General features: G+C 44.2%; 1 protein-coding gene across 12 annotated transcripts in view; it reads left to right on the top strand.

Moving 5' to 3' along the window:
* Nucleotides 1–12,096, top strand: part of nedd4l (NEDD4 like E3 ubiquitin protein ligase) — a 102,762-nt gene that overhangs the window by 33,526 nt on the left and 57,140 nt on the right. For 7 of the 12 annotated variants that reach the window (XM_038989583.1, XM_038989578.1, XM_038989582.1 and 4 more), the window contains 2 exons: nt 8,999–9,049; nt 9,595–9,645. In XM_038989583.1, coding sequence (XP_038845511.1) covers nt 8,999–9,049; nt 9,595–9,645 — 102 coding nt within the window. Of the gene's footprint in view, nt 1–8,998; nt 9,050–9,594; nt 9,646–9,844; nt 10,023–12,096 lie in introns of those variants that run through there. The other 5 variants (XM_038989584.1, XM_038989585.1, XM_038989579.1 and 2 more) reach the window with 3 other exon arrangements.

The following is a 12,096-nucleotide window of genomic DNA, read 5'->3' as shown; positions in this document are numbered from 1 at the left end:
AACGGAAAAGGGGCATCCCCATTCAAGTCAATGTTTTGGGATGGGTGGGCTGGCGGCCGTATTTAGTGTACCCATGCCAGGAAGTAATTACATTTCTATAGTTAGGCCTATGCCCTCGCCACAGCCTTAACCCAGACCAGTTCAGAGCTAGTGCAGTTGCCATTCACAAAGAGCTTTGACCGACTGGCTGACTGGCTGGCTGTCACGAGGCTATATTAGCTTGGGGGTCTCCAACGTTATTTTTGTCAACATGCATGTGCTGTGCCGGGGGCTGGGGAGGGAATTGTTGTGGGAGCTTTTTCAGGCACCTTGTGCGGCATTGTAACTCAACCTAAACACACTCAGGGGCTTTTCCAGTGAATAGGTCAGGCTTTATTGTATAGGCCTATATTTCTTCTGTCGCTCAGCTGAAAAAACAGCTAGGGGTCGGGGGCCTGCTGTTTGATCCCTGATTGTCTGCTGACCCTAACCCTCATTCTCTCCTTCCAGTCTGTTGTCTCTCTCGCTCTCTCTCTTCAATTTCAATATAAGGGGCTTTATTGGCATGGGAAGCAAGTCAAATAGATAATAAAAGTGAAATAAACAAAAGAATGAGTAAACATTACACTCACAAAAGTTCCAAAAGAATAAAGACATTTCAAATGTCATTATGTGTATATATACAGTGTTGTAATAATGTGCAAATATTTAAAGTACAAAAGGGAGTATAAATCAACGTCAATATACAGTTGAAGTCGGAAGTTTACATACACTTAGGTTGGAGTCATTAAAACTCGTTTTTCAACCACTACACACATTTCTTGTTAACAAACTATAGTTTTGGCAAGTCGGTTTCGACATCTACTTTGTGCATGACACAAGTAATTTTTCAAACAATTATTTTCAGACAGATTATTTAATTTATAATTTACTGTATCACAATTCCAGTGGGTCAGAAGTTTACATACACTAAGTTGACTGTGCCTTTAAACAACTTGGAAAATTCCAGAAAATTCTGATAGGCTAATTGACATCATTTGAGTCAATTGGAGGTGTACCTGTGGATGTATTTCAAGGCCTACCTTCAAACTCAGTGCCTCTTTGCTTGACATCATGGGAAAATCAAAAGAAATCAGCCAAGACCTCAGAAAAAAATTGTAGACCTTCGCAAGTCTGGTTCATCATTGGGAGCAATTTCCAAATGCCTGAAGGTACCACGTTCATCTGTACAAACAGTAGTACACAAGTATAAACACCATGGGACCACGCAGCCGTCATACCGTTCAGGAAGGAGACGCGTTCTGTTTCCTAGAGATAAACGTACTTTGGTGCGGAAAGTGCAAATCAATCCCAGAACAACAGCAAGGGACCTTGTGAAGATGCTGGAGGAAACAGGTACAAAGTATCTATATCCACAGTAAAACGAGTCCTATATCGACATAACCTGAAAAGCCGCTAAGCAAGGAAGAAGCCACTGCTCTAAAACCTCCATTAAAAAAAGCCAGACAACGGTTTGCAACTGCACGTGGGGATAAAGATCGTACTTTTTGGAGAAATGTCCTCTGGTCTGATGAAACACAAATAGAACTGTTTGGCCATAATGACCATCGTTATGTTTGAAGGAAAAAGGGGGAGGCTTGGAAGCTGAAGAACACCATCCCAACCGTGAAGCACGGGGGTGGCAGCATCATGTTGTGGGGGTGCTTTGCTGCAGGGGGGACTGGTGCACTTCACAAAATAGATGGCATCATGAGGCAGGAAAATGATATGAATATATTGAAGCAACATCTCAAGATATCAGTCAGGAAGTTAAAGCTTGGTCTCAAATGGGTCGGTCTTCCAAATGGACAAATGGCATACTTTCAAAGTCAAGGTATTGGAGCGGCCATCACAAAGCCCTGACCTCAATCCTATAGAAAATGTGTGGGCAGAACTGAAAAAGTGTGTTTGACCAAGGAGGCCTACAAACCTGACTCAGTTACACCAGCTCTGTCAGGAGGAATGGGCCAAAATTCACCCAACTTATTGTGGGAAGCTTGTGGAAGACTACCCAAAACGTTTGACCCAAGTTAAACAATTTAAAGGCAATGCTGCCAAATACTAACTGAGTGTATGTAAACTTCTGACCCACTGGGAATGTGATGAAAGAAATAAAAGCTGAAATAAATCATTCTCTACTATTATTCTGACATTTCACATTCTTAAAATAAAGTGGTGATCCTAACTGACCTAAGACGGGGAATTTTTACTAGGATTAAATGTCAGGAGTTGTGAAAAACAGAGTTTAAATGTATTTGGTTAAGGTGTATGTAAACTTCCAACTTCAACTCTAGGTTGTATTTACAATGATGTTTGTTCTTCACTGGTTGCCCTTTTCTTGTGGCAACGGGTCACAAATCTTGCTGCTGTGATTGCACACTGTGGTATTTCACACAATAGATATGGGATTTTATCGAAATTTGATTTGTTTACAAATTCTTTGTGGGTCTGTGTAATCTGAGGGAAAAAATTTGTCTCTATGGTCAAATATTTTGCAGAAGGTTAGGAAGTACAGCTCAGTTTCCACCTCATTTTGTGGGCAGTGTGCACAAAGACTGTCTTCTCTTGAGAGCCAGGTCTGCCTACGGTGGCCTTTCTCAATAGCAAGGCTATGCTCAATGAGTCTGTACATAGTCAAAGATTTCCTTCATTTTGGGCCAGTCACAGTGGTCAGGTATTCTGTCACTGTGTACTCTCTGTTTATGGCGAAATAGCATTCTAGTTTGTTCAGTTTTTTTGTAAATTCTCTCCAATGTTTCAAGTAATTATCTTTTTGTTTTCTCATGATTTGGTTGGATCTAATTGTGTTGCTGTCCTGGGGCTTTGTGGGGTGTGTTTGTGAACAGAGCCCCAGGATCAGCTTGCTTAGGGGAGTCTTCTCCAGGTTCATCTCTCTGTAGGTTATGGCTTTGTTATGGAATGTTTGGGCATTGCTTCCTTTTAGGTGGTTGTAGAATGTAACGGCTCTTTTCTGGATTTTGATCATTAGTGGGTATCGGCCTAATTCTGCTCTGCATGCATTATTTGCTGTTTTACGTTGTACACTGAGGATATTTCTGCAGAATTTTGCATGGAGTCTCTTTTTAATTTGGTGTTTGTCCTATTTTTTGGAATTCTTGGTTGGTCAACGGACCCCAGACCTCACAACCATAAAGGGCAGTGGGTTATATAACTGATTCAGGTATTTTTAGCCAGATCCTAATTGGTATGTCAAATTTCATGTTCCTTTTGATGGTGTAGAAAGCCCTCGCCTTGTCTCTCAGATCGTTCACAACTAAACTCAGCAAATAATGAAAAGTCTCTCACTGTCAACTGCTTTTATTTTCAGCCAACTTAACATGTGTAAATATTTGTATGAACATAAGATTCAACAACTGAGACATAAATTGAACAAGTTCCACGGACGTGGGACTAACAGAAATGGAATAATGTGTCCCTGAAGAAAGGGGGGGTTAAAATCAAAAGTAACAGTCGATATCTGGTATGGCCACCAGCTACATTAAGTACTGCAGTGCATCTCCTCCTCATGGACTGCACCAGATATGCCAGTTCTTGCTGTGAGATGTTACCCCACACTTCCACCAAGGTACCTGCAAGTTCCCGGACATTTCTGGGGGGGAATGGCCCTAGCCCTAGCCCTCACCCTCCGATCCAACTGGTCCCAGATGTGCTCAATGGGATTGAGGTCCGGGTTCTTCGCTGGCCATGGCAGAACACTGACATTCCTGTCTTGCAGGAATTCATGCACAGAACGAACAGTATGTCTGTTGGCGTTGTCATGCTGGAGGATCATGTCAGGATGAGCCTGCAAGAAGGGTACCACATGAGGGAGGAGGATGTCTTCCCTGTAACGCTCAGCTTTGAGATTGCCTGCAATGACAGCAAGCTCAGTCCGTTGATGCGGTGTGTCACAGCCCCAGACCATGACAGACCCTCCAAATCAATCCCTCTCCAGAGTACAGGCCTCGGTGTAACGCTCATTCCTTCGATTATAAACGTGAATCTGACCATCACCCCCGGTGAGACAAAACCTCGACTCGTCTGTGAAGAGCACTTTTTGTAATATGTTAACTCTCTATCCCCCTCCCCTTCTCCCTCCCTCCTCCCAGTGAGGAGTAATATGTTAACTCTCTATCCCCCTCCCCTTCTCCTTCTCCCTCCCTCCCTCCTCCCAGTGAGTAGTAATATGCTAACTCCCTCTCTCCCTCCTCCCTCCCTCCTCTCCTTCTCCCTCCCTCCCTCCTCCCAGTGAGTAGTAATATGCTAACTCCCTCTCTCCCTCCTCCCTCCCTCCTCTCCTTCTCCCTCCCTCCCTCCTCCCAGTGAGTAGTAATATGCTAACTCCCTCTCTCCCTCCTCCCTTTCTCCCTCCCTCCTCCCAGTGAGTAGTAATATGCTAACTCTCTATCCCCCTCCCCTCCCCTTCTCCCTCCCCTCCTCCTCCTCCCAGTGAGGAGGAATATGCTATCTCTCTATCCTCCTCCCCTTCTCCCTCCCTCCCTCCTCCCAGTGAGAAGTAATATGCTAACTCCCTCTCTCCCTTCTCCCTCCCTCCTCTCCTTCTCCCTCCCTCCCTCCTCCCAGTGAGTAGTAATATGCTAACTCCCTCTCTCCCTCCTCCCTTTCTCCCTCCCTCCTCCCAGTGAGTAGTAATATGCTAACTCTCTCTCCCCCTCCCCTTCTCCCTCCCCTCCTCCTTCCAGTGCAAGATGGCACATGGAGACAGCTGTAGGCTCAGCTGTGACCCCTGTTGAAAGCAGAAATCTCACTCAATGGTCAGCCTGGCCATATCAGCCTTGTCAGCCATAACTTAAAAGGCACATTATGTGAGCATGACCATCGGAGTCTTATCCTCTACCCAGGCATAAAAACACAAACCCGTATTTACTGTCCAGCATCCACACCACAGACTGTTCCTTTTAGGGCTGTCCCTGGCTAAAACCTTAGTCGACCGAAAGTCGTCTGTTCTTTCAACCAATCGATTGGTCAACATTTTTCAACGTGTATTTTTCCATATATAGACACACCCTATGTGTTTTAATAAAATCAACTATGTACAGGGATGGTTTATTATTACTAATGAAATAATGAAATGACTCAAAAGAGCCAGAGATAACCAGAAGAAAAAAACCTTAACCTGACCCAACTATTCTCCTCCCTCTCCTGCTGGCATTCTGCCATTACTCTCCTGAAGTTGCCGGTAAAAGGCTACACGAGGAGTCAGCAACCTTTTTCATGTGGAATGCCAATTTATCTTACCATTTCTACCGATCTGCATGCCAGTTATGGTTTCATATGCACATTTACATGACATTTTATAAACCGTGCCAGCACACAAAATGAATACCAGAACCTATTTCAGTCCAAATCAATCACTGTGAGAAGAGGTGATCATGTAAGTCTATTTTATGATGTTTCCACTGGATTAAAGCATAGCATTTTTCCCTTTCATGCTGAGTTTTTATCGAAAGGGAGAGAGCTGGAAATATTTTTCAAATACATTGAGGAACTATTGTCATTCTCAATGGATGTAAAAACAGACTTTGTTTACTTGAGGTGAAGAAAAAATTACTTTGAGAAGCTCGACAGGTCATTAGTGGTGGTGCATTAAGCCAATCAGAAATACTATCAGATCCCCAAATGGGCACGTTTATAGGCCTACATTTGCGCGCAGGCCAGGTAGCCTATAGGCCTACTTCTATGTATAATCAGGCCAGGTAGCCTATAGGCCTACTTCTATGTATAATCAGGCCAGGTAGCCTATAGGCCTACTTCTATGTATAATCAGGCCAGGTAGCCTATAGACCTACTTCTATGTGTAATCAGGCCAGGTAGCCTATAGGCCTACTTCTATGTATAGTCAGGCCAGGTAGCCTATAGACCTACTTCTATGTATATCAATCAATCAATCAAGTTTATTTTATATAGCCCTTCGTACATCAGCTAATATCTCGAAGTGCTGTACAGAAACCCAGCCTAAAACCCCAAACAGCAAGCAATGCAGGTGTAGAAGCACGGTGGCTAGGAAAAACTCCCTAGAAAGGCCAAAACCTAGGAAGAAACCTAGAGAGGAACCAGGCTATGAGGGGTGGCCAGTCCTCTTCTGGCTGTGCCGGGTGGAGATTTATAACAGAACTATGCCAAGATGTTCAAAATGTTCATAAGTGACAAGCATGGTCAAATAATAATCATGAATAATTTTCAGTTGGCTTTTCATAGCCGATCATTAAGAGTTGAAAACAGCAGGTCTGGGACAGGTGGCGGTTCCATAACCGCAGGCAGAACAGTTGAAACTGGAATAGCAGCAAGGCCAGGTGGACTGGGGACAGCAAGGAGTCATCATGCCCGGTAGTCCTGACGTATGGTCCTAGGGCTCAGGTCCTCCGAGAGAGAGAAAGAAAGAGAGAAGGAGAAAATTAGAGAGAGCCAAGATTTTCAAAATGTTCATAAATGACAAGCATGGTCAAATAATAATCAGGAATAAAAGTCAGTTGGCTTTTCATAGCCGATCATTAAGAGTTGAAAGCAGCAGGTCTGGGACAGGTAGGGGTTCCATAACCGCAGGCAGAGCAGTTGAAACTGGAACAGCAGCAAGGCCAGGTGGACTGGGGACAGCAAGGAGTCATCATGCCCGGTTTGCCGTGACGTATGGTCCTAGGGCTCAGGTTCTCAGAGAGAGAGAGAAAGAAAGAGAGAACGAGAGAATTAGAGAGAGCATACTTAAATTCACACAGGACACTGGATAAGACAGGAGAAGTACTCCAGGTATAACCAACTGACCCTAGCCCCCCGACACAAACTACTGCAGCATAAATACTGGAGGCTGAGACAGGAGCGGTCAGGAGACACTGTGGCCCCATCCGAAGATACCCCGGACAGGGCCAAACAGGAAGGATATAACCCCACCCACTTTGCCAAAGCACAGCCCCCGCACCACTAGAGGGATATCTTCAACCACCAACTTACAATCCTGAGACGAGGCCGAGTATAGCCCACAAAGATCTCCACCACAGCACAAACCAAGGGGGGGCGCCAACCCAGACAGGAAGATCACGTCAGTAACTCAACCCACTCAAGTGACGCACCCCTCCTAGGGACGGCATGAAAGAGCACCAGTAAGCCAGTGACTCAGCCCCTGTAATAGGGTTAGAGGCAGAGAATCCCAGTGGAGAGAGGGGAACCGGCCAGGCAGAGACAGGCCAGGTAGCCTATAGACCTACTTCTATGTATAATCAGGCCAGGTAGCCTATAGGTCTACTTCTATGTATAATCAAATAAACCAAAACTTGTTTCTCACAAGTATAGCATAGGTTGTGCACTCTGCAAACAATAAGCCCACAATGAGAACGGGAAGACTGGAATAATAATATTGAATGCATTAAAATAAATTCCTGTAACCAAAGTAACAAACATTGTAGATTAGAAATTAATGGTAAAGGTACTAGTGGTTTTATATGTAATGGGGAATTGATAGACACTAACAATCAAATGCAAACAATTCACACAATGAAGTTATGAAACAATGAATGTGCACAAATTGGCGGGAGAGAGCTCATTCTGGAGAGAGCTCATTCTGGAGAGAGCGCATTCTGGAGAGAGCGCATTCTGGAGAGAGCTCATTCTGGAAAGAGCTCATTCTGGAGAAAGCTCATTCTGGAGAGAGCTCATTCTGGAGAGAGCTCATTCTGGAGAGAGCTCATTCTGGAGAGAGCTCATTCTAGAAAGTCCCTTTTTAGATAACATGTTTTCCTGTGTAGTGTCACACCTGAACAGTGATTGAGTGAAGCGGAAGCAGAGGCATCAATAATAAACCCTTATGTTCCATCCAGAAACTGTCCGTTTTGATAATATCTCAGACACAACTTGTACTGTCGTGTGTGTACCTGTATTAGTGCTGCCACACCTGACCAGCGAGTGAATAGAGCAAGTGGTATCCATGGTGATGGCATACTTACTGGCCCTCTACTGTAGGCTAGATATTATGGACTATCTGCCAAAAGTATGGAGTGACCTTTTTAGGGTTTTGAAATACTATTTGCTGTTTTAAGACACGTCCTGTAATCTGTACCTTACTTAAGCAGTAAATAAACCAAATCATTCAGGAAGTGATTGTTTAATCCGTTGAGAAAAAAACTTGGGGAAAAACAAACTTTTGCTACTGTAAATGAGTTACTGATAGGTACAATGTTTTAGATTCCCATTTGAGTTCTGTTTCTTAAGTCCCTTCTCCTCTCATCAGTTCCAATAACACAGACATAGGAGAGATGTGTTGTGACCTGTCTGTGTGCTCTACTAAGACCTGGCTTCAATACTATTTTATATAATTTCAAATGCTTTGTCTGTGCTTGATTGAGCTTGCCTGGCTTAATGGAATAGTCCCAAAACTGTAAGCCCCGCCCATCTGGCACTCCAAGCAGGCTAGAGCAAACGTTGACCATTTAAAAATAATAATATTTGAACCCAGGTTTGGCTCTCTGTGACTGGTAACCTTTCATCATAAAATGGCGGTTATTTAAACCAGAGAGGTAGCCTAGACGTCTACTGCCCAGCTAGCTACTGTTCTGTACTTGTGTTCTGTCTGGCTAAATGTCAGTGGAAAGTCCAGTGTGTCGACTGGCTCAGTATTACGGTAAAACAAGGGCCAGCGGTTTCTATCATTGCTTTTTTAGGTTTTCCAGTGGCTTAACCCCTGACCTTTTTGCATTGTTATTATTTTCCCGTTTCCTCACCTTTTGACATTCTGTATATGACCCTTGACATTAAGTCTCAGTTGGCTAGGGCTATTTGAACACACCTACAGAATCCCAGAGGCAAACAATAAACAGTTTAACTCCAATCCACAAAAACACCTAATTCCTTCCTACCACACCTGCTTCCTTCCTTATTCCTTCCTACATGCTCATTCAGCCTGTGGCTCTAGCTACTAGCTCTCTGCTTCTCCCTCTCTGTTTGTCTAAACCAGTTGTATCCCACTACACAGGCTCTGTTGGCCTCTGACCGTTCCAAGAATGGGCTTTTCAACCTCGGACAGGTAATCTTGGTCTGGTGTGACTACAATACCGGTCAATCACCTGACCAGTCAATCACGCTCACCTTTGACCTCTGACCTTTTCCTCTTGGCAATAATGATGGTGGTGGTTAGAATGACTACTTCATATGGCTGGCACAACCTTTGGCTACCTCTCCTCTCCTCCTGTCTCTCGCTCCCTCGCTCTCGTCTGGTGGTGGTTGTTGTTCCTCTCGCTGGGTCATGGGATCTTCCCCCTCTGTCTAAAGTGATAGTACCTCTACCTACATGACTTACCACCACAGTAACATCAGCGCTCCCCTGACCTCTCCTCTCAGTGCACCTGCTTCTCACCACGCCTGTGACAACCTGTCTTAATAAACTGATTCTATTGCACAGCTATAGCAGCAACAGTAATATGGAGTATAATTCCCCCTCATTGCTGTGGTCGGTTCTTCCTTGCCTTCAAGCCCTGCTGCTGGAAATGGAGTCAGTTGGCATTCTTCACAGTTGTCAGTGTATTAATCTCCATTTTGACTGACAATTATTGTTCTCTCTTTCTTCTGCAGACGCGGGATGATTTCCTGGGACAGGTCGATGTGCCTCTCAATCATTTACCGGTGAGTGTTGTCTGTGTACGACGTGTGTGTGTTTATTATCTGGTCAGTGTGTGCGCATATCTGTGTGCACACACACATTGTTTGCGTTTTAGAATGCTCTACTGGTTTTTAACAGCATGTTTGTTCTGCCTAGTGACCTCTGAAGGTTGTGAGGGCATAGGGGAGGGGGAAGAGTTAGCAACCTCTCTTGAGCAACCTGTTGTCGTAGGCTTTTTAAGTAGCAACAACACTGGAGAGTGAGAGCGACTAGCCCCCTGTTAGGAGTGGAAATAAACCCGGTAGGAATGTAAACAACAGGGCCAGTACAGGGTCTGAGGAGAGGAGGGTTACCCTGGCCTGGAACTGACGGAAAAAGAAACCGTGCATCTCCGATGGTGGTAAGCCACAATAACAAACAGAGTTGTAGTCCTAAAATGAATGCCGGATTCAAGTAGTTGAATCAAGTTTTATGTAGTTTCATTGTTTTATGAAAGGAACATGATCTATCTTCTAAATAATGATAATAATAATAATAATTGGCCAACCATGGATTGATCTCACTGGTAGTTCAGAGTGCAGTGCTGCTAATGATTAAACGACCCTTTGTCAAATAATCTTTAGTCCTGCTCATAAATGATTCATTGTCAAAGAATGTTTGGCTCTTGATTGAGTGGCTGAGCAATCAAGCAGGTCAAATAGCTTGACCCTAAAGCAGGTCAGTAGTGATTCTAAGAGGTAACTACATTTGAGAGTGGTGAAACTAAAAGCTTATCTGCGTAGGTGGTAAGGTTAATTATTAATCATGACGCACCACCTACTGTTGTCCCTACGGTGGAGGAATTAACATAAGATCAAGTCTGATGTAACCCTGTGGTTCTTCTGGATGGACACAGAGACCTGGGTCATGTTCATTAGTTTCAAAACGTTTTGCAACTGATTGCCAACGGGTGTTTCTTATAGGGCAAAGACGATACCAATATCGTGATACTCGTTAGTATCGTGGCAAGGAAACAAAACACAAAGTGGATGTAACTTATTTAGGAAAACAGCCCTAATGTTGGAAACAATCATCATTATGTTGTCATCCAGAGTCACATGTATTTATTTTCCAAGCTGTAGCACATCATATTTTACCCACAGCTGGTTTTTAAAGAACCCAATAGTTTGGTCTGCTTCATGTTTTCATTTTTTGCCATGTAAAAAATATCACACTACTGGTATCGTCACAGCCCTAGTTATTGGACAAGTTCACATAAGTCCCGCAGTCTCACTCTTTTCTGAGCATTTTCTTCCCTTTGGTAGCTACTGAACATAACCCTGATCACAGTCAGTCAGCCAGCCAGCCAGCCAGCCAGCCAGTCAGGTGTCATACTGCCCCTGTTTGTCTGTTCTCTGTGCACCTATACGTCTTAGTCACGCTGGGTGGGTGTAGTCTTACTCACCGTGTCTTTGTGGCCTTTTCTGTTGAAGTATTCATGAGTCATGGTGATTCACCTCTGAAAGCTCTGACAGTGTAGAGGCTCTGGCTCCTTGGGGTAGTCACTGACGGGTACTGTCTAGCTACTAGCCCTGAGTGATCTGCTGTTACCATGTTAACTTGGGATAGTCACTGACGGGTGCTGTCTACGCTGTCTAGCTACTAGCCCTGAGTGACCTGCTGTTACCATGTTAACTTGGGGTAGTCACTGACGGGTGCTGTCTACGCTGTCTAGCTACTAGCCCTGAGTGACCTGCTGTTACCATGTTAACTTGGGGTAGTAACTGACGGGTGCTGTCTTCACTCAGGGCTAGTAGCTATTAGTGATGGGGGGAAAAGATAGTTGCATATCGGGATATAATTTTTGACAATATATTGTATCGTTTTGATAATATCGCAATATTATTTTTGTGCTAGTTGGCTGTACCGAGACTGAAATCCAAATCCATAATAGCTTGTTCTCAGCTTCTTTTTAAATAGGGAGACAATTTGTTTTCAGCACTTTTATTGACTGATCAAAAGGTGGTCTCATGGTGCTGTCTTGTCTCTCTGCAGCAGTCCGATGGTGAGCAATATGTTTGAAACATCCATTTGCAATAAAATCTTAGTATCGAATCGCAATACATATTGCTTACACCTATCCAGTCCTAATATCACTTACACCTATCCAGTCCTCATATCACTTACACCTATCCGGCCCTCATATCACTTACACCTATCCGGCCCTCATATCACTTACACCTATCCGGCCCTCATATCACTTACACCTATCCGGCCCTCATATCACTTACACCTATCCGGCCCTCATATCACTTACACCTATCCGGCCCTCATATCACTTACACCTATCCGGCCCTCATATCACTTACACCTATCCGGCCCTCATATCACTTACACCTATCCGGCCCTCATATCACTTACACCTATCCGGCCCTCATATCACTTACACCTATCCGGCCCTCATATCACTTACACCTATCCGGCCCTCATATCAC

This window comes from Salvelinus namaycush, chromosome 3 (genome assembly GCF_016432855.1).
Source record: "Salvelinus namaycush isolate Seneca chromosome 3, SaNama_1.0, whole genome shotgun sequence".
Lineage (NCBI taxonomy): Eukaryota > Metazoa > Chordata > Actinopteri > Salmoniformes > Salmonidae > Salvelinus > Salvelinus namaycush.
The sequence above is the reverse complement of the archived record's forward strand: the minus strand, read 5'-3'. Positions and strand labels throughout refer to the sequence as shown.